Source organism: Cetorhinus maximus, chromosome 20 (assembly GCF_964194155.1).
Source record: "Cetorhinus maximus chromosome 20, sCetMax3.hap1.1, whole genome shotgun sequence".
NCBI classification, from domain to species: domain Eukaryota; kingdom Metazoa; phylum Chordata; class Chondrichthyes; order Lamniformes; family Cetorhinidae; genus Cetorhinus; species Cetorhinus maximus.
In genome coordinates, this window is record NC_135898.1 from 42,791,210 (window position 1) to 42,816,123 (window position 24,914).

Here is a 24,914-nt window from a genome sequence, read left to right on the forward strand (position 1 = left end):
GCAGTTCATTATCACCCAGTTCATTATCACCTAGTTCATTATCGCATAGTTCATTATCACCCAGTTCATTATCGCCCAGTTCATCATCGCCCAGTTCATTATCACCCAGTTCACCATCACCCAGTTCATTATCGCCCAGTTCATTATCACCCAGTTCACCATCACCCAGTTCATTATCGCCCAGTTCATTATCACCCAGTTCATTATCGCCCAGTTCATTATCACCCAGTTCATTATCACCCAGTTCATTATCGCCCAGTTCATTATCACCCAGTTCATTATCGCCCAGTTCATCATCACCCAGTTCACCATCACCCAGTTCATTATCGCCCAGTTCATTATCACCCAGTTCACCATCACCCAGTTCATTATCGCCCAGTTCATTATAGCCCAGTTCATTATCACCCAGTTCACCATCACCCAGTTCACCATCACCCAGTTCACCATCACCCAGTTCATTGTCGCCCTCTTCACCATCACCCAGTTCACCATCACCCAGTTCACCATCGCCCAATTCACCATCACCCAGTTCATTGTCGCCCACTTCACCATCGCCCACTTCGCCATCACCAAGTTCATTATCACCCAGTTCACCTTCACACAGTTCATTATCACCCAGTTCACCATCACCCAGTTCATTATCACCCAGTTAACCATCACCCAGTTCATTATCACCCAGTTCACCATCACCCAGTTCATTATCACCCAGTTCACCATCACCCAGTTCATTATCACACATTCATTATCACCCAGTTCACCATCACCGAGTTCACCATCATCCCGTTCACCCTCACCCAGTTCACCATCGCCCAGTTCACTATCACCCAGTTCATCGTCACCCAGTTCATTATCGCCCAGTTCATCGTCACCCAGTTCATCATCACCCAGTTCACCATCACCCAGTTCATCATCACCCAGTTCATTATCGCCCAGTTCATCGTCACCCAGTTCATTATCGCCCAGTTGATTATCGCCCAGTTCATTATCACCCAGTTCATTACCGCCCAGTTCATTATCACCCAGTTCATTATCGCCCAGTTCACCATCACCCAGTTCATTATCACCCTGTTCATTATCACCCAGTTCATTATACCCCAGTTCATCGTCACCCAGTTCATTATCGCCCAGTTCATCGTCACCCAGTTCATCATCACCCAGTTCACCATCACCCAGTTCATCATCACCCAGTTCATTATCGCCCAGTTCATCGTCACCCAGTTCATTATCGCCCAGTTCATTATCGCCCAGTTCATTATCACCCAGTTCATTATCACCCAGTTCATTATCGCCCAGTTCACCATCACCCAGTTCATTATCACCCAGTTCATTATCACCCAGTTCATTATCGCCCAGTTCACCATCGCCCAGTTCATTATCACCCAGTTCACCATCACCCAGTTCATTATCACCCAGTTTATTATCACCCAGTTTATTATCACCCAGTTCATTATCACCCAGTTCATTATCGCCCAGTTCACCATCACCCAGTTCATTGTCGCCCACTTCACCATCACCCAGTTCACCATCACCCAATTCACCATCACCCAGTTCATTGTCGCCCACTTCACCATCGCCCATTTCGCCATCACCCAGTTCATTATCACCCAATTCATTATCACCCAGTTCACCATCACCCAGTTCATTATCACCCCGTCGACCATCACCCAGTTCATTATCACCCAGTTAACCATCACCCAGTTCATTATCACCCAGTTCACCATCACCCAGTTCATTATCACCCAGTTCACCATCACCCAGTTCATTATCACACATTCATTATCACGCAGTTCACCATCACCGAGTTCACCATCACCCAGTTCACCATCACCCAGTTCACCATCACCCAGTTCATTATCACCCAGTTCATCGTCACCCAGTTCATTATCACCCAGTTCATCGTCACCCAGTTCATCATCGCCCAGTTCATCGTCAACCAGTTCATCATCGCCCAGTTCATCATCGCCCAGTTCATTATCGCCCAGTTCATTATCGCCCAGTTCATTTTCACCCAGTTCATTATCGCCCAGTTCATCATCGCCCAGTTCATTATCACCCAGTTCACCATCACCCAGTTCATTATCGCCCAGTTCATTATCACCCAGTTCACCATCACCCAGTTCATTATCGCCCAGTTCATTATCGCCCCGTTCATTATCACCCAGTTCACCATCACCCAGTTCATTATCACCCAGTTCATTATCACCCAGTTCACCATCACCCAGTTCATCGTCACCCAGTTCATCATCGCCCAGTTCATCGTCACCCAGTTCATTATCGCCCAGTTCATCGTCACCCAGTTCATCATCACCCAGTTCACCATCACCCAGTTCATCATCGCCCAGGTTATTATCGCCCAGTTCATCGTCACCCAGTTCATTATCACACGTTCATTATCACCCAGTTCACCACCACCGAGTTCACCATCACCCTGTTCACCATCACCCAGTTCACCATCACCCAGTTCATTATCGCCCAGTTCATCGTCACCCAGTTGATCATCACCCAGTTCACCATCACCCAGTTCATCATCACCCAGTTCATTATCGCCCAGTTCATCGTCACCCAGTTCATTGTCGCCCAGTTCATTATCGCCCAGTTCATTATCGCCCAGTTCATTATCGCCCAGTTCATTATCACCCAGTTCATTATCACCCAGTTCATTATCGCCCAGTTCATTATCACCCAGTTCATTATCACCCAGTTCACCATCACCCAGTTCACCATCACCCAGTTCATTATCGCCCAGTTCATTATGACCCAGTTCACTATCGCCCAGTTCATTATCGCCCAGTTCATTATCGCCCAGTTCATTATCACCCAGTTCACCATCACCCAGTTCTTTATCGCCCAGTTCATTATCACCCAGTTCATTATCGCCCAGTTGACCATCACCCAGTTCATTATCGCCCAGTTCATTATCGCCCAGTTCATTATCGCCCAGTTCATTAGCACCCAGCTCACCATCATCAAGTTCACTGTTGCCCAGTTCACCATCACCCAGTTCATTATCGCCCAGTTCATTATCACCCAGTTCATTATCGCCCAGTTCATTATCGCCCAGTTCATTATCACCCAGTTCATTATCGCCCAGTTCATCATCGCCCAGTTCATCATTACCCAGTTCATTATCGCCCAGTTCATTATCACCCAGTTCACCATCACCCAGTTCATTATCGCCCAGTTCATTATCGCCCAGTTCATTATCACCCAGTTCACCATCACCCAGTTCATTATCGCCCAGTTCATTATCACCCAGTTCATTATCACCCAGTTCACCATCACCCAGTTCATCGTCACCCAGTTCATCATCGCCCAGTTCATCGTCACCCAGTTCATTATCGCCCAGTTCATCGTCACCCAGTTCATCATCACCCAGTTCTCCATCACCCAGTTCATCATCGCCCAGTTCATTATCGCCCAGTTCATCGTCACCCAGTTCATTATCGCCCAGTTCATTATCGCCCTGTTGATCGTCAACCAGTTCATCATCACCTAGTTCATCGTCACCCAGTTCATCGTTACCGAGTTCATCATCGCCCAGTTCATCGTCACCCAGTTCATCGTCACCCAGTTCATCGTCACCCAGTTCATCGTCGCCCAGTTCATCATCGCCCAGTTCATTATCACCCAGTTCATCATCGCCCAGTTCACCATCACCCAGTTCACCATCACCCAGTTCATCGTCACCCAGTTCATCGTCACCCAGTTCATCATCGCCCAGTTCACCATCACCCAGTTCATTATCACCCAGTTCATCGTCACCCAGTTCACCATCACCCAGTTCATTATCACCCAGTTAACCACCACCCAGTTCATTATCACCCAGTTCACCATCACCCCGTTCATTATCACCCAGTTCACCATGTCCCAGTTCATTATCACACATTCATTATCACGCAGTTCACCACCACCGAGTTCACCATCACCCAGTTCACCATCACCCAGTTCACCAACACCCAGTTCACCATCACCCAGTTCATTATCACCCAGTTCATTGTCACCCAGTTCATTATCGCCCAGTTCATCGTCACCCAGTTCATCATCACCCAGTTCACCATCACCCAGTTCATCATCACCCAGTTCATTATCGCCCAGTTCATCGTCACCCAGTTCATTTGTCGCCCAGTTCATTATCGCCCAGTTCATTATCACCCAGTTCATTATCGCCCAGTTCATTATCACCCAGTTCATGATAGCCCAGTTCACCATCACCCAGTTCATTATCACCCCGTTCATTATCACCCACTTCACCATCACCCAGTTCACCATCACCCAGTTCATTGTCGCCCACTTCACCATCACCCAGTTCACCATCACCCAGTTCACCATCGCCCAATTCACCATCACCCAGTTCATTGTCGCCCTCTTCACCATTGCCCACTTCGCCATCACCCAGTTCATTATCACCCAGTTCACCATCACCCAGTTCATTATCACCCAGTTCACCATCACCCAGTTCATTATCACCCAGTTCACCATCACCCAGTTCATTATCACCCAGTTCACCATCACCCAGTTCATTATCACCCAGTTCACCATCACCCAGTTCATTATCACACATTCATTGTCACCCAGCTCACCACCACCGAGTTCACCATCACCCAGTTCACCTTCACCCAGTTCACCATCACGCAGTTCACCATCACCCAGTTCATTATCACCCAGTTCATCGTCACCCAGTTCATTATCGCCCAGTTCATCGTCACCCAGTTCATCATCACCAAGTTCACCATCACCCAGTTCATCATCACCCAGTTCATTATCGCCCAGTTCATCGTCACCCAGTTCATTGTCGCCCAGTTCATTATCGCCCAGTTCATTATCACCCAGTTCATTATCGCCCAGTTCATTATCACCCAGTTCATTATCACCCAGTTCACCATCACCCAGTTCACCATCACCCAGTTCATTATCGCCCAGTTCATTATCACCCAGTTCATTATCGCCCAGTTCATTATCACCCAGTTCACCATCACCCAGTTCACCATCACCCAGTTCATTATCGCCCAGTTCATTATCACCCAGTTCACTATCGCCCAGTTCATTATCGCCCAGTTCATTATCGCCCAGTTCATTATCACCCAGTTCACCATCACCCAGTTCATTATCGCCCAGTTCATTATTGCCCAGTTCATTATCGCCCAGTTCACCATCACCCAGTTCATTATCGCCCAGTTCATTATCGCCCAGTTCATTATCGCCCAGTTCATCAGCACCCAGCTCACCATCATCAAGTTCACTGTTGCCCAGTTCACCATCACCCAGTTCATTATTGCCCAGTTCATTATCACCCAGTTCATTATCGCCCAGTTCATTATCGCCCAGTTCATTATCGCCCAGTTCATCATCGCCAAGTTCATTATCACCCAGTTCATTATAGCGCAGTTCACCATCACCCAGTTCATTATCACCCAGTTCATTATCACCCAGTTCATTATCGCCCAGTTCACCATCACCCAGTTCATTATCACCCAGTTCATTATCACCCAGTTCATTATCGCCCAGTTCACCATCGCCCAGTTCATTATCACCCAGTTCACCATCACCCAGTTCATTATCACGCAGTTCATTATCACCCAGTTCATTATCACCTAGTTCACCATCACCCAGTTCATTATCACCCAGTTCATTATCACCCAGTTCATTATCGCCCAGTTCACCATCACCCAGTTCATTGTCGCCCTCTTCACCATCACCCAGTTCACCATCACCCAGTTCACCATCGCTCAATTCACCATCACCCAGTTCATTGTCGCCCACTTCACCATCGCCCACTTCGCCATCACCATGTTCATTATCACCCAGTTCACCATCACACAGTTCATTATCACCCTGTTCACCATCACCCAGTTCATTATCACCCAGTTAACCATCACCCAGTTCATTATCACCCAGTTCACCATCACCCAGTTCATTATCACCCAGTTCACCATCACCCAGTTCATTATCACCCAGTTCATTATCGCCCAGTTGATTATCGCCCAGTTCATTATCACCCAGTTCATTATCGCCCAGTTCATTATCACACAGTTCATTATCGCCCAGTTCACCATCACCCAGTTCATTATCACCCTGTTCATTATCACCCAGTTCATTATCCCCCAGTTCATCGTCACCCAGTTCATTATCGCCCAGTTCATCGTCACCCAGTTCATCATCACCCAGTTCACCATCACCCAGTTCATTATCGCCCAGTTCATTATCGCCCAGTTCATTATCGCCCAGTTCATTATCACCCAGTTCATTATCACCCAATTCATTATCGCCCAGTTCACCATCACCCAGTTCATTATCACCCAGTTCATTATCACCCAGTTCATTATCGCCCAGTTCACCATCACCCCGTTCATTATCACCCAGTTCACCATGTCCCAGTTCATTATCACACATTCATTATCACGCAGTTCACCACCACCGAGTTCACCATCACCCAGTTCACCATCACCCAGTTCACCAACACCCAGTTCACCATCACCCAGTTCATTATCACCCAGTTCATCGTCACCCAGTTCATTATCGCCCAGTTCATCGTCACCCAGTTCATCATCACCCAGTTCACCATCACCCAGTTCATCATCACCCAGTTCATTATCGCCCAGTTCATCGTCACCCAGTTCATTTGTCGCCCAGTTCATTATCGCCCAGTTCATTATCACCCAGTTCATTATCGCCCAGTTCATTATCACCCAGTTCATGATAGCCCAGTTCACCATCACCCAGTTCATTATCACCCAGTTCATTATCACCCAGTTCATTATCACCCAGTTCACCATCACCCAGTTCACCATCACCCAGTTCATTGTCGCCCACTTCACCATCACCCAGTTCACCATCACCCAGTTCACCATCGCCCAATTCACCATCACCCAGTTCATTGTCGCCCACTTCACCATTGCCCACGTCGCCATCACCCAGTTCATTATCACCCAGTTCACCATCACCCAGTTCATTATCACCCAGTTCACCATCACCCAGTTTTTTATCACCCAGTTCACCATCACCCAGTTCATTATCACCCAGTTCACCATCACCCAGTTCATTATCACCCAGTTCACCATCACCCAGTTCATTATCACACATTCATTGTCACCCAGCTCACCACCACCGAGTTCACCATCACCCAGTTCACCTTCAACCAGTTCACCATCACGCAGTTCACCATCACCCAGTTCATTATCACCCAGTTCATCGTCACCCAGTTCATTATCGCCCAGTTCATCGTCACCCAGTTCATCATCACCCAGTTCACCATCACCCAGTTCATCATCACCCAGTTCATTATCGCCCAGTTCATCGTCACCCAGTTCATTATCGCCCAGTTCATTATCGCCCAGTTCATTATCACCCAGTTCATTATCACCCAGTTCATTATCACCCAGTTCACCATCACCCAGTTCACCATCACCCAGTTCATTATCGCCCAGTTCATTATCACCCAGTTCACTATCGCCCAGTTCATTATCGCCCAGTTCATTATCGCCCAGTTCATTATCACCCAGTTCACCATCACCCAGTTCATTATCGCCCAGTTCATTATTGCCCAGTTCATTATCGCCCAGTTCACCATCACCCAGTTCATTATCGCCCAGTTCATTATCGCCCAGTTCATTATCGCCCAGTTCATCAGCACCCAGCTCACCATCATCAAGTTCACTGTTGCCCAGTTCACCATCACCCAGTTCATTATCGCCCAGTTCATTATCACCCAGTTCATTATCACCCAGTTCATTATCGCCCAGTTCATTATCGCCCAGTTCATTATCGCCCAGTTCATTATCACCCAGTTCATTATCGCCCAGTTCATCATCGCCCAGTTCATTATCACCCAGTTCACCATCACCCAGTTCATTATCGCCCAGTTCATTATCACCCAGTTCACCATCACCCAGTTCATTATCGCCGAGTTCATTATCGCCCAGTTCATTATCACCCAGTTCACCATCACCCAGTTCACTATCGCCCAGTTCATTATCACCCAGTTCATTATCACCCAGTTCACCATAACCCAGTTCATCGTCACCCAGTTCATCATCGCCCAGTTCATCGTCACCCAGTTCATTATCGCCCAGTTCATCGTCACCCAGTTCATCATCACCCAGTTCACCATCACCCAGTTCATCATCGCCCAGTTCATTATCACCCAGTTCACCATCACCCAGTTCATTATCGCCCAGTTCATTATCGCCCAGTTCATTATCACCCAGTTCACCATCACCCAGTTCATTATCGCCCAGTTCATTATCACCCAGTTCATTATCGCCCAGTTCATTATCACCCAGTTCATTATCATCCAGTTCACCATCACCCAGTTCATCGTCACCCAGTTCATCATAGCCCAGTTCATCGTTACCCAATTCATTATCGCCCAGTTCATCGTCACCCAGTTCTTCATCACCCAGTTCACCATCACCCAGTTCATCATCGCCCAGTTCATTATCGCCCAGTTCATCGTCACCCAGTTCATTATCGCCCAGTACATTATCGCCCAGTTCATTATCACCCAGTTCATTATCGCCCAGTTCATTATCACCCAGTTCATTATAGCCCAGTTCACCATCACCCAGTTCATTATCACCCAGTTCATTATCACCCAGTTCATTATCGCCCAGTTCACCATCGCCCAGTTCATTATCACCCAGTTCACCATCACCCAGTTCATTATCACCCAGTTCATTATCACCTAGTTCACCATCACCCAGTTCATTATCACCCAGTTCATTATCACCCAGTTCATTATCGCCCAGTTCACCATCACCCAGTTCACCATCACCCAGTTCATTGTCGCCCACTTCACCATCACCCAGTTCACCATCACCCAGTTCACCATCGCCCAATTCACCATCACCCAGTTCATTGTCGCCCACTTCACCATCGCCCATTTCGCCATCACCCAGTTCATTATCACCCAGTTCATTATCACCCAGTTCCCCTTCACCCAGTTCATTATCACCCAGTTCACCATCCCCCAGTTCATTATCACCCAGTTAACCATCACCCAGTTCATTATCACCCAGTTCACCATCACCCAGTTCATTATCACCCAGTTCACCATCACCCAGTTCATTATCACACATTCATTATCACCCAGTTCACCATCACCGAGTTCACCATCATCCAATTCACCATCACCCAGTTCACCATCACCCAGTTCACCATCACCCAGTTCATTATCACCCAGTTCATCGTCACCCAGTTCATTATCGCCCAGTTCATTATCGCCCAGTTCATTATCACCCAGTTCATTATCGCCCAGTTCATCATCGCCCAGTTCATTATCACCCAGTTCACCATCACCCAGTTCATTATCGCCCAGTTCATTATCACCCAGTTCACCATCACCCAGTTCATTATCGCCGAGTTCATTATCGCCCAGTTCATTATCACCCAGTTCACCATCACCCAGTTCACTATCGCCCAGTTCATTATCACCCAGTTCATTATCACCCAGTTCACCATAACCCAGTTCATCGTCACCCAGTTCATCATCGCCCAGTTCATCGTCACCCAGTTCATTATCGCCCAGTTCATCGTCACCCAGTTCATCATCACCCAGTTCACCATCACCCAGTTCATCATCGCCCAGTTCATTATCGCCCAGTTCATCGTCACCCAGTTCATTATCGCCCTGTTCATTATCGCCCAGTTCATTATCACCCAGTTCATTATCGCCCAGTTCATTATCGCCCAGTTCATTATCACCCAGTTCACCATCACCCAGTTCATTATCGCCCAGTTCATTATCACCCAGTTCATTATCGCCCAGTTCATTATCACCCAGTTCATTATCATCCAGTTCACCATCACCCAGTTCATCGTCACCCAGTTCATCATAGCCCAGTTCATCGTCACCCAATTCATTATCGCCCAGTTCATCGTCACCCAGTTCATCATCACCCAGTTCACCATCACCCAGTTCATCATCGCCCAGTTCATTATCGCCCAGTTCATCGTCACCCAGTTCATTATCGCCCAGTACATTATCGCCCAGTTCATTACCACCCATTTCATTATCGCCCAGTTCATTATCACCCAGTTCATTATAGCCCAGTTCACCATCACCCAGTTCATTATCACCCAGTTCATTATCACCCAGTTCACCATCGCCCAGTTCATTATCACCCAGTTCACCATCACCCAGTTCATTATCACGCAGTTCATTATCACCCAGTTCATTATCACCCAGTTCACCATCGCCCAGTTCACCATCACCCAGTTCACCATCACCCAGTTCAGTGTCGCCCACTTCACCATCACCCAGTTCACCATCACCCAGTTCACCGTCGCCCAATTCACCATCACCCAGTTCATTATCGCCCACTTCACCATCGCCCACTTCGCCATCACCAAGTTCATTATCACCCAGTTCACCATCACCCAGTTCATTATCAGCCAGTTCACCATCACCCAGTTCATTATCACCCAGTTAACCATCACCCAGTTCATTATCACCCAGTTCACCATCACCCAGTTCATTATCACCCAGTTCACCATCACCCAGTTCATTATCACACATTCATTATCACCCAGTTCACCATCACCGAGTTCACCATCATCCAGTTCACCCTCACCCAGTTCACCATCACCCAGTTCATTATCACCCAGTTCATCGTCACCCAGTTCATTATCGCCCAGTTCATCGTCACCCAGTTCATCATCACCCAGTTCACCATCACCCAGTTCATCATCACCCAGTTCATTATCGCCCAGTTCATCGTCACCCAGTTCATTATCGCCCAGTTCATTATCGCCCAGTTCATTATCACCCAGTTCATTATCGCCCAGTTCATTATCACCTAGTTCATTATAGCCCAGTTCATTATCACCCAGTTCATTATCACCCAGTTCATTATCGCCCAGTTCATTATCACCCAGTTCATTATAGCCCAGTTCACCATCACCCAGTTCATTATCACCCAGTTCATTATCACCCAGTTCATTATCGCCCAGTTCACCATCACCCAGTTCATTATCACCCAGTTCATTATCGCCCAGTTCATTATCGCCCAGTTCACCATCACCCAGTTCATTATCGCCCAGTTCATTATCACCCAGTTCATTATCGCCCAGTTCATTATCACCCAGTTCATTATCACCCAATTCACCATCACCCAGTTCATCGTCACCCAGTTCATCATCGCCCAGTTCATCGTCACCCAGTTCATTATCGCCCAGTTCATCGTCACCCAGTTCATCATCACCCAGTTCACCATCACCCAGTTCATCATCGCCCAGTTCATTATCGCCCAGTTCATCGTCACCCAGTTCATTATCGCCCAGTTCATTATCGCCCAGTTCATTATCACCCAGTTCATTATCGCCCAGTTCATTATCACCCAGTTCATTATAGCCCAGTTCACCATCACCCAGTTCATTATCACCCAGTTCATTATCACCCAGTTCATTATCGCCCAGTTCACCATCACCCAGTTCATTATCACCCAGCTCATTATCACCCAGTTCATTATCGCCCAGTTCTCCATCGCCCAGTTCATTATCACCCAGTTCACCATCACCCAGTTCATTATCACGCAGTTCATTATCACCCAGTTCATTATCACCTAGTTCACCATCACCCAGTTCATTATCACCCAGTTCATTATCACCCAGTTCATTATCACCCAGTTCATTATCGCCCAGTTCACCATCACCCAGTTCACCATCACCCAGTTCATTGTCGCCCACTTCACCATCACCCAGTTCACCATCACCCAGTTCACCATCGCCCAATTCACCATCACCCAGTTCATTGTCGCCCACTTCACCATCGCCCACTTCGCCATCACCAAGTTCATTATCACCCAGTTCACCATCACCCAGTTCATTATCACCCAGTTCACCATCACCCAGTTCATTATCACCCAGTTAACCATCACCCAGTTCATTATCACCCAGTTCACCATCACCCAGTTCATTATCACCCAGTTCACTATCACCCAGTTCATTATCACACATTCATTATCACCCAGTTCACCATCACCGAGTTCACCATCATCCAGTTCACCCTCACCCAGTTCACCATCACCCAGTTCATTATCACCCAGTTCATTGTCACCCAGTTCATTATCGCCCAGTTCATTGTCACCCAGTTCATCATCACCCAGTTCACCATCACCCAGTTCATCATCACCCAGTTCATTATCGCCCAGTTCATCGTCACCCAGTTCATTATCGCCCAGTTCATTATTGCCCAGTTCATTATCACCCAGTTCATTATCGCCCAGTTCATTATCACCCAGTTCATTATAGCCCAGTTCACCATCACCCAGTTCATTATCACCCAGTTCATTATCACCCAGTTCATTATCGCCCAGTTCACCATCACCCAGTTGATTATCACCCAGTTCATTATCACCCAGTTCATTATCGCCCAGTTCACCATCTCCCAGTTCATTATCACCCAGTTCACCATCACCCAGTTCATTATCACCCAGTTCATTATCACCCAGTTCATTATCACCTAGTTCACCATCACCCAGTTCATTATCACCCAGTTCATTATCACCCAGTTCATTATCGCCCAGTTCACCATCACCCAGTTCACCATCACCCAGTTCATTGTCGCCCACTTCACCATCACCCAGTTCACCATCACCCAGTTCACCATCGCCCAATTCACCATCACCCAGTTCATTGTCGCCCACTTCACCATCGCCCATTTCGCCATCACCCAGTTCATTATCACCCAGTTCATTATCACCCAGTTCACCATCACCCAGTTCATTATCACCCAGTTCACCATCACCCAGTTCATTATCACCCAGTTAACCATCACCCAGTTCATTATCACCCAGTTCACCATCACCCAGTTCATTATCACCCAGTTCACCATCACCCAGTTCATTATCACACATTCATTATCACCCAGTTCACCATCACCGAGTTCACCATCATCCAGTTCACCATCACCCAGTTCACCATCACCCAGTTCACCATCACCCAGTTCATTATCACCCAGTTCATCGTCACCCAGTTCATTATCACCCAGTTCATCGTCACCCAGTTCATCATCACCCAGTTCATCGTCAACCAGTTCATCATCGCCCAGTTCATCGTCACCCAGTTCATCGTCACCCAGTTCATCATCGCCCAGTTCATCGTCACCCAGTTTATCGTCACCCAGTTCATCGTCACCCAGTTCATCGTCGCCCAGTTCATCGTCGCCCAGTTCATCGTCGCCCAGTTCATTATCACCCAGTTCATCATCGCCCAGTTCACCATCACCCAGTTCATCGTCACCCAGTTCATTATCACCCAGTTCACCATCGCCCAGTTCACCATCACCCAGTTCATTATCACCCAGTTCATCGTCACCCAGTTCACCATCACCCAGTTCATCATCGCCCAGTTCATCGTCACCCAGTTCATTATCGCCCAGTTCATCGTCACCCAGTTCATCATCACCCAGTTCACCATCACCCAGTTCACCATCGCCCAATTCACCATCACCCAGTTCATTGTCGCCCACTTCACCATCGCCCACTTTGCCATCACCCAGTTCATTATCACCCAGTTAACCATCACCCAGTTCATTATCACCCAGTTCACCATCCCTCAGTTCATTATCACACATTCATTATCACCCATTTCACCATCACCCAGTTCACCATCACCCAGTTCATCATCACCCAGTTCATTATCGCCCAGTTCATTATCGCCCAGTTCATTATCACCCTGTTCACCATCACCCAGTTCATTATCGCCCAGTTCATTATCGCCCAGTTCATTATCGCCCAGTTCACCATCACCCAGTTCATTATCGCCCATTTCATTATCGCCCAGTTCATTATCGCCCAGTTCATTAGCACCCAGCTCACCATCATCAAGTTCACTGTTGCCCCGTTCACCATCGCCCAGTTCATTATCACCCAGTTCATTATCGCCCAGTTCATTATCGCCCAGTTCATTATCACCCAGTTCATTATCGCCCAGTTCATCATCGCCCAGTTCATTATCACCCAGTTCACCATCACCCAGTTCATTATCGCCCAGTTCATTATCACCCAGTTCACCATCACCCAGTTCATTATCGCCCAGTTCATTATCGCCCTGTTCATTATCACCCAGTTCACCATCACCCAGTTCATTATCGCCCAGTTCATTATAACCCAGTTCATTATCGCCCAGTTCATTATCACCCAGTTCATTATCACCCAGTTCACCATCACCCAGTTCATCGTCACCCAGTTCATCATCGCCCAGTTCATCGTCACCCAGTTCATTATCGCCCAGTTCATCGTCACCCAGTTCATCATCACCCAGTTCACCATCACCCAGTTCATCCTCGCCCAGTTCATTATCGCCCAGTTCATCGTCACCCAGTTCATTATCGCCCAGTTCATTATCCCCCAGTTCATTATCACCCAGTTCATTATCGCCCAGTTCATTATCACCCAGTTCATTATAGCCCAGTTCACCATCACCCAGTTCATTTTCACCCAGTTCACTATCGCCCAGTTCACCATCACCCAGTTCATTATCACCCAGTTCATTATCACCCAGTTCATTATCGCCCAGTTCACCATCGCCCAGTTCATTATCATCCAGTTCACCATCACCCAGTTCATTATCACGCAGTTCATTATCACCCAGTTCATTATCACCTAGTTCACCATCACCCAGTTCATTATCACCCAGTTCATTATCACCCAGTTCATTATCGCCCAGTTCACCATCACCCAGTTCACCATCGCCCAATTCACCATCACCCAGTTCATTGTCGCCCACTTCACCATCGCCCACTTCGCCATCACCCAGTTCATTATCACCCAGTTAACCATCACCCCGTTCATTATCACCCAGTTCACCATCACTCAGTTCATTATCACACATTCATTATCGCCCAGTTCACCATCACCCAGTTCATCATCACCCAGTTCATTATCGCCTAGTTCATTATCGCCCAGTTCATTATCACCCAGTTCATTACCGCCCAGTTCATTATCGCCCAGTTCATTATCGCCCAGTTCATTATCGCCCAGTTCACCATCACCCAGTTCATCGTCGCCCAGTTCATCATCGCCCAGTTCATTATCACCCAGTTCATCATCGCCCAGTTCACCATCACCATGTTCACCATCACCCAGTTCATCGTCACCCAGTTCATTATCACCCAGTTCATCATCGCCCAGTTCACCATCACCCAGTTCATTATCACCCAGTTCATCGTCACCCAGTTCACCATCACCCAGTTCATCATCGCCCAGTTCATCGTCACCCAGTTCATTATCGCCCAGTTCATCGTCACCCAGTTCATCATCACCCAGTTCACCATCACCCAGTTCACCATCGCCCAATTCACCATCACCCAGTTCATTGTCGCCCACTTCACCATCGCCCACTTCGCCATCACCCAGTTCATTATCACCCAGTTAACCATCACCCAGTTCATTATCACCCAGTTCACCATCACTCAGTTCATTATCACACATTCATTATCGCCCAGTTCATTATCACCCAGTTCATTATCGCCCAGTTCATTATCACCCAGTTCATTATCACCCAGTTCACCATCACCCAGTTCATCGTCACCCAGTTCATCATCGCCCAGTTCATCGTCACCCAGTTCATTATCGCCCAGTTCATCTTCGCCCAGTTCATCATCACCCAGTTCACCATCACCCAGTTCATCATCGCCCAGTTCATTATCGCCCAGTTCATCGTCACCCAGTTCATTATCGCCCAGTTCATTATCGCCCAGTTCATTATCACCCAGTGCATTATCGCCCAGTTCATTATCACCCAGTTCATTATAGCCCAGTTCACCATCACCCAGTTCATTATCACCCAGTTCATTATCGCCCAGTTCACCATCACCCAGTTCATTATCACCCAGTTCATTATCACCCAGTTCATTATCACCCAGTTCATTATCGCCCAGTTCACCATCGCCCAGTTCATTATCACCCAGTTCACCATCACCCAGTTCATTATCACGCAGTTCCTTATCACCCAGTTCATTATCACCTAGTTCACCATCACCCAGTTCATTATCACCCAGTTCATTATCACCCAGTTCATTATCACCCAGTTCACCATCACCCAGTTCACCATCACCCAGTTCATTGTCGCCCACTTCACCATCACCCAGTTCACCATCACCCAGTTCACCATCGCCCAATTCACCATCACCCAGTTCATTGTCGCCCACTTCACCATCGCCCACTCCGCCATCACTAAGTTCATTATCACCCAGTTCACCATCACCCAGTTCATTATCACCCAGTTCACCATCACCCAGTTCATTATCACCCAGTTAACCATCACTCAGTTCATTATCACCCAGTTCACCATCACCCAGTTCATTATCACCCAGTTCACCATCACCCAGTTCATTATCACACATTCATTATCACCCAGTTCACCATCACCGAGTTCACCATCATCCAGTTCACCCTCACCCAGTTCACCATCACCCAGTTCATTATCACCCAGTTCATCGTCACCCAGTTCATTATCACCCAGTTCATCGTCACCCAGTTCATCATCACCCAGTTCACCATCACCCAGTTCATCATCACCCAGTTCATTATCGCCCAGTTCATCGTCACCCAGTTCATTATCGCCCAGTTCATTATCGCCCAGTTCATTATCACCCAGTTCACCATCACTCAGTTCATTATCACACATTCATTATCGCCCAGTTCATTATCACCCAGTTCATTATCGCCCAGTTCATTATCACCCAGTTCATTATCACCCAGTTCACCATCACCCAGTTCATCGTCACCCAGTTCATCATCGCCCAGTTCATCGTCACCCAGTTCATTATCGCCCAGTTCATCGTCACCCAGTTCATCATCACCCAGTTCACCATCACCCAGTTCATCATCGCCCAGTTCATTATCGCCCAGTTCATCGTCACCCAGTTCATTATCGCCCAGTTCATTATCGCCCAGTTCATTATCACCCAGTGCATTATCGCCCAGTTCATTATCACCCAGTTCATTATAGCCCAGTTCACCATCACCCAGTTCATTATCACCCAGTTCATTATCGCCCAGTTCACCATCACCCAGTTCATTATCACCCAGTTCATTATCACCCAGTTCATTATCACCCAGTTCATTATCGCCCAGTTCACCATCGCCCAGTTCATTATCACCCAGTTCACCATCACCCAGTTCATTATCACGCAGTTCCTTATCACCCAGTTCATTATCACCTAGTTCACCATCACCCAGTTCATTATCACCCAGTTCATTATCACCCAGTTCATTATCACCCAGTTCATTATCGCCCAGTTCACCATCACCCAGTTCACCATCACCCAGTTCATTGTCGCCCACTTCACCATCACCCAGTTCACCATCACCCAATTCACCATCACCCAGTTCATTGTCGCCCACTTCACCATCGCCCACTCCGCCATCACCAAGTTCATTATCACCCAGTTCACCATCACCCAGTTCATTATCACCCAGTTCACCATCACCCAGTTCATTATCACCCAGTTAACCATCACTCAGTTCATTATCACCCAGTTCACCATCACCCAGTTCATTATCACCCAGTTCACCATCACCCATTTCATTATCACACATTCATTATCACCCAGTTCACCATCACCGAGATCACCATCATCCAGTTCACCCTCACCCAGTTCACCATCACCCAGTTCATTATCACCCAGTTCATCGTCACCCAGTTCATTATCACCCAGTTCATCGTCACCCAGTTCATCATCACCCAGTTCACCATCACCCAGTTCATCATCACCCAGTTCATTATCGCCCAGTTCATCGTCACCCAGTTCATTATCGCCCAGTTCATTATCGCCCAGTTCATTATCACCCAGTTCACCATCTCGCAGTTCACCATCACCCAGTTCATCGTCACCCAGTTCATTATCACCCAGTTCATCATCGCCCAGTTCACCATCACCCAGTTCATTATCACCCAGTTCATTCTCACCCAGTTCATTATCACCCAGTTCATTATCACCCAGTTCATTATCGCCCAGTTCACCATCGCCCAGTTCATTATCACCCAGTTCACCATCACCCAGTTCATTATCACCCAGTTCATTATCACCCAGTTCATTATCACCTAGTTCACCATCACCCAGTTCATTATCCCCCAGTTCATTATCACCCAGTTCATTATCGCCCAGTTCACCATCACCCAGTTCACCATCACCCAGTTCATTGTCGCCCACTTCACCATCACCCAGTTCACCATCACCCAGTTCACCATCGCCCAATTCACCATCACCCAGTTCATTGTCGCCCACTTCACCATCAACCATTTCGCCATCACCCAGTTCATTATCACCCAGTTCATTATCACCCGGTTCACCATCACCCAGTTCATTATCACCCAGTTCACCATCACCCAGTTCATTATCACCCAGTTAACCATCACCCAGTTCATTATCACCCAGTTCACCATCACCCAGTTCATTATCACCCAGTTCACCATCACCCAGTTCGTTATCACACATTCATTATCACCCAGTTCACCATCATCCAGTTCACCATCACCCAGTTCACCATCACCCAGTTCACCATCACCCAGTTCATTATCACCCAGTTGATCGTCACCCAGTTCATTATCACCCAGTTCATCGTCACCCAGTTCATCATCGCCCAGTTCATCGTCAACCAGTTCATCATCGCCTAGTTCATCGTCACCCAGTTCATCGTCACCCAGTTCATCATCGCCCAGTTCATCGTCACCCAGTTCATCGTCACCCAGTTCATCGTCACCCAGTTCATCGTCACCCAGTTCATCATCGCCCAGTTCATCATCGCCCAGTTCATCATCGCCCAGTTCATTATCGCCCAGTTCATCATCGCCCAGTTCACCATCACCCGGTTCACCATCACCCAGTTCATCGTCACCCAGTTCATTATCACCCAGTTCATCATCGCCCAGTTCACCATCACCCAGTTCACCATCACCCAGTTCATCGTCACCCAGTTCATTATCACCCAGTTCATCATCGCCCAGTTCATCGTCACCCAGTTCATTATCGCCCAGTTCATCGTCACCCAGTTCATCATCACCCAGATCACCATCACCCAGTTCACCATGGCCCAATTCGCCATCACCCAGTTCATTGTCGCCCACCTCACCATCGCCCACTTCGCCATCATCCAGTTCATTATCACCCAGTTAACCATCACCCAGTTCATTATCACCCAGTTCACCATCACTCAGTTCATTATCACACATTCATTATCACCCAGTTCACCATCACCCAGTTCACCATCATCCAGTTCACCATCACCCAGTTCACCATCAGCCAGTTCACCATCACCCAGTTCATTATCACCCAGTTCACCATCACCCAGTTCACCATCACCCAGTTCATCGTCACCCAGTTCATTGTCACCCAGTTCATTATCACCCAGTTCATTATCACCCAGTTCATTATCACCCAGTTCATCATCTCCCAGTTCATCGTCACCCAGTTCATCATCACCCAGTTCACCATCACCCAGTTCACCATCACCCAGTTCACGATCGCCAGTTCATTATCATCCACTGGATTATCACCCAGTTCACCATCGCTCAGTTCACTTTCGCCCAGTTCACCATCACCCAGTTCACCATCGCCCAGTTCATTATCACCTAGTTCATTATTACCCAGTTGATTACCCAGTTCACTATCACCCAGTTCACCATTGCCCAGTTCATTATCAACTAGTTCATTATCACCCAGTTTACTATCACCAGTTCGTTACCACCTAGTTGATTATTACCCAGTTCACTATGGCCCAGTTCACCATGGCCCAGTTCACTATCTCCAATTCACCATCACCCAATTCCCCATCACCCAATTCACTATTGCCAGTTCACAATTACGCAGTTCACCATCATCCAGTTCACCATCACCCAGTTCACTATCACTGGTTCATCTGAAACAAACTTCACCCCTTCAGTTTAACATGATTGTCATCAATGAATGGTGAATATGAACATTTTAAATGCTAAGTTTACTAATATATCTCATGGCTATTTATTTTAGACATCAAAGTTTTGATTTCATCTCTGGTACTCGTATGAGAGCGCTCGCTCGTGAAAATAAAAATCCACCTGATGGCTTCATGGCTCTCAAGGCTTGGAGGGTGCTGACTGAATACTATTCCTCACTGGAAAAGAACAATTAAAGTTTTACGATACAAAGGGCAGTTTTTGGAGTGTGAAATGTCAATTAGCTCTTTCCTTACTTGCAATTTTTCCTTCTCTCTATTCTCTTAATTCATGCAATTATTAAATCTTAATTTGATTTGATTTACAGTTATTAACAATTGGTTTCCAAATGACAGAATGAAAACCTAGCTGGGAAAATAGGTTACTGTTCATTGCAATTGTTAAAATGCTATTTATTTCCTTATCATGGTTAAATAAATGTAAAATTCTTTTTGGTCCATTGCTGTAGCCATTAACTTCATATTAATATATAAAGTAATAACCAAGCATAGGTGGGAACAATTTGAGATGTTTTAACATTATATGGAGTTACTTCTCAAAGTGAATGCAACACTGTTCTAAGTGTTTCCTGTTGGTGGTTTGCATTAAGTTGAATTACCTCAAATGTTGACAAACTGCACTTTTAGTGCAATCTAAAGAGTCAGATTGTTGCCAGGTCCTGTGTAACCTTGTACAGAATGTGTAAATATTAAAATTTGTAGCAAGTACAAGTCAGTTTTTACCCTGACATGCTCTACAAATAGGACACGTGTTTAGCAGAATTTTATCTTTGCCATCTGTAATACAGTTAGGCACTGAGTTGCTTTGAAGTCATTTTATATTTTCATATTTGTTTTGCCAAGAGTTTAGGATTTAAAGGGATGATAATTACATCTTAGAATTCTGGATATGATGAAAGCATAGTTCTCATGAGCATAGTCTGAGCATGATTCTTTGATGATGACGTTCATGATCTGCTATCTTACAATTGCAGATTGCCTTACTTTTAAAAACCCTTGCCCCATACTCCCATTTGTTCATTATTGACTTTGTAACTTACTGAGCAGGTAAAGGGACAGAGATAATAGCAAAGAAGACAAACCACAGACACAGGAAAAAGAACATGCCTTCAAATGATAATTATTCCAGTCAACACAGAATCCTTAAATAATTTAAGTCCCCCAACAATTTTGATATTGATCCTTAACAGGAGGTTGAGGCACCTACTTCACAGCAGTGCGTCTCTAGCTGTCAGCACTATCTTCTAATGCTGCCATACTGAATAAAGACATTGCTTTTTAATTAAAGTAACATTTAAAATCCTGTCTGCCCTGTGGGAGGGAGGGATGTCATTTTTGTTCCCCAGCATGGCCCCAAAGCACTGGGAGGTATCAGACAGAATCCAAATCAAACTTTCTACACATCAGAACATTGGAGCATCCATATTTTAATTTTCATTAACACCAGCTGGGAATTTCAGTCTGTTAAGCCTAACGAATAGGTTTATAATTTAAGTATTGCTGAAAAAAAGAGACATGCTGTCAAAGCTTTTCATCTTATACTTAGCAGGACAGATGTGCAAGAATACCAATTCTAAAGGGAGCAACAATTTATACTGCATGAGAAAAGAATGCTGATTGGTTGGCAAGTGGACTCCGATTGGTAGCGGCATTGCCATGGAGAATGCTGTTTTCTTAGCTTGGCAGTTAACTGTTCCTGGTGCATTATCCATGGCAATGCCTCTACCAATCAGCATCCACTCATGCAGTATAAGTTGTTGTTCCCTTGAGAATTGGCTTTCTTGTGAATCTGTCCCAATGAGTGCAAGGTAAAAAACTTTGACAGCATGTCTCTTTTTTCAGCAATACTCAATTTCTGTATTACCAAGTAACTATATGTTTACAATTCCAGTTCCACGCTCATGCTCACTTTCCTCAGTTGAGTGAGTTTGATTGCTCATCAGCCAAATATCAGGTTACAGTGAAACATTTCATTTTGGGAAGTAAAAACTGGACATTTCGATCAATTCTCCTTTGTGCCTCTTAACGGTGGATTACAGAAAACCATGGGCACAGGATTTGGGCAGGTCCACAAATCATAATGTCCTTTTTGGCCAGATGAGGAAGCTATTTGGATGGGGGCACCCTTGGTGAAGAATCAAGAAAGAATATGTGAATGGGAGGATAAAGGGAGTTATTTACATGAGATTTCTCGCACCAATAACATCACTCAGGCTCATACAAAAGTAAACTAAATGAAGAAACTTTTCAATTTAAGTTTCACATGAGTTGCCTTTTAATGAACAATATAGCATGCTTCCAAAGATGCTTGAGGGGTTTTAAATTCACTTTCAATATGAATAATGGCTACAGCAAAATACAAAGTTAACACAGCAGAAGTTATATTTAGTTTCTAGAGAATACTGCTTATACTTTAATCGACTGCATCCATTAGTGCCTTTCCATCAAATGCCCAGAAATATATATTTATTTTTAGATATAGAATGGCTTTTACATTGTGCCTTAACCAATACAAGCCTTGTATGCCTTTCATATATATGATATAGCTAAATCTTCATATTAATATAATCTTGTACTGTTTATACAAATAAAAATTAATCAGCATTGTCTGTGTACTGCATTATCACTTAGTATGCACTGTTCATTGCCACCATTATTAATTTAGTGCCCCAATGTGAATCCAATCAGCTATGTTTCGTCAACATAGACAACACTTTCTTTCCTCGAAACATTTGCAAATGATTGGACCCATCTTCCCTCTTCTACCTTTTTATTTCAATGGATTTCTCCAATGACTAAATAATCCCACCAAAAATGTGAAATAAAGGCTGAAAAGTCTGTCAGCACCTGAAATGTGAAAGGCAAGATAAGAGGAAATATAATTACATTTAGATAGCAACTTATCACATCCTCATGATGTCCTGAAGTGCCTCCTGACCAAAGAATTACTATTGATCTGCAGTGACTGTGAGTAGACAAGTGGACCAGGTGGATGGCTTTTAACGGAACTCATCAGGATTAGATTATTTTTGTCTTCACAGTTGTTGAGAAAACTGCTGAAAATTTCCATAATCTCTGATCTTTTTAAAATCCAAATCCTAAGTACTAAGTGTTCTTCTTTATCTGTACCAAGAAGTCTGATTTATAAACGATGTGTTATAATGCAGAATTTTCAAAGCTGCCAGAATAATGCTTCTGTTCGGAGTGGGGCTCAATTAAGTACAAATTCTGAACTCACATTTGGCTACCTTGATGTTTAAGTATCTCACTCAGCCTTGATAGACCATAATTGGAGAGAGGCAGGTCTCTATGGTGCTGGAACATAGGAACAGGAGCCGACCATTCAGCTTGCCGAACCTACTCAGCTGTTCAATTAGATCATGGCTGATCATCTACCTCAACACTACTTTCCCGCGCTATCCTCATATCCCTTGATGCCATTAGTCTCCAGAAACCAATCGATTTTTGTCTTGAACAAGCTCAATGATTGAGCTTCCACAACTCTCTGGGGTAGAGAATTCCAAAGATTCACCACCCTCTGAGTGAAGAAATTCCTCCTCATCTCAGTCCCAAATGGCCTCCCTCTTATTCTGAGACCATGTCCCCTGGTTTTAGACTCACCAACCAGCGAAAACATCCTACCTACATCCGCCCTGTAAGGATTTTGCAAACTTCAATGAGATCAATGATAATTGACTCTATAAAATTAATCTGGGTAAATGGAATTGAATTATAAATCAACCACGATCTAATTGAATGGTGAAGCAGGCTTGAGGAGCTGAATGGCCCACTCTTATTCCTGTGGCTAGCTAATGTGGCATATTATTGGAATATGGAAGGGAGAGAGGTTTTTCTGGGGGGCTGAGATAGAGTCATAGATGTCTACAGCACAGGAAAAGGCCCTTCAGCCCATCGAGTTTGCGCCGGTCAAACAAGTACCTAACTTCTAATCCCATTTTCCAGCACTAGGCCCATAGCCTTGTATGCCATGGCATCGCAAGTGCACATCTAAATACTTCTTAAATGTTATGAGGGTTTCTGCCTCTACCACCCTTTCAGGCAGTGAGTTCCAGATTCCCAACACCCTCTGGGTGAAAAAATTCTTCCTCACATCCCCTCTAAACCTCCTGCCCCTTACCTTAAATCTATGCCCCCTGGTTATTGATCCCTCCACCAAGGGGAAAAGTTCCTTCCTGTCTACACTATCTATGCCCCTCATAATTTTATACGCCTCAATCATGTCCCCCCTCAATCTCCTCTGCTCCAGGGAAAATAACCCCAGTCTATCCAATCTCTCCTCATAACTAAAACTCTCCAGCCCAGGCAAAATCCTGGTAAATCTCCTTTGCACTCTCTCTAGTGCAATCACATCCTTCAAATAATGCGGATTCCAGAACTGCACGCGATACTCTAGTTGTGGCCTAACCAGCGCTTTATACAGTTCCAGCATAACCTCCCTGCTCTTGTATTCTATGCCTTGGCTAATAAAGGCAAGTATCCCATATGCCTTCTTAACCACCTTATCTACCTGTCCCGCTACCTTAAGGGACCAGTGGACATGCACACCAAGGTCCCTCTGATCCTCGGTGCTTCCCAGGGTCCTACCATTCATCATGTATTCCCATGCCTTGTTTGTCCCACCCAAGTGCATCACCTCACACTTATCCGGATTAAATTCCATTTGCCACTGATCAACCCATCTGATCAGGGAAAATAACCCCAGCCTATCTAATCTCTCCTCATAAGTAAAACTCTCCAGCCCGTCTATATCCTCCTGTAATCTAAGGCTATCCTCCTCAGTATATTCCACCCTGCCATTTTCGTGTCATCTGTGAACTTACTGATCAACCCTCCTACATTCAAGTCTAAATCGTTTATACAATACCACAAACAGCAAGGGACCCAACACTGAGCATCCAGTCACAAAAACACCCTTCAACCATCACCCTCTGCTTCCTGCCACTCAGCCAATTCTGGATC

The 24,914-nt window shown here is 45.9% G+C and overlaps 1 protein-coding gene across 1 annotated transcript in view; it reads left to right on the plus strand.

Moving 5' to 3' along the window:
- papss2b (3'-phosphoadenosine 5'-phosphosulfate synthase 2b) overlaps nucleotides 1-20,250 on the plus strand; it is a 130,859-nt gene extending 110,609 nt beyond the window's left edge. The window contains exon 12 of the mRNA XM_078565947.1: nucleotides 19,970-20,250. Within this exon, the coding sequence (XP_078422073.1) occupies nucleotides 19,970-20,111 (142 nt within the window). The 3' untranslated portion in view covers nucleotides 20,112-20,250. The remainder of the gene's footprint in view (nucleotides 1-19,969) is intronic.
- Nucleotides 20,251-24,914: the final 4,664 nt, after the last annotated feature.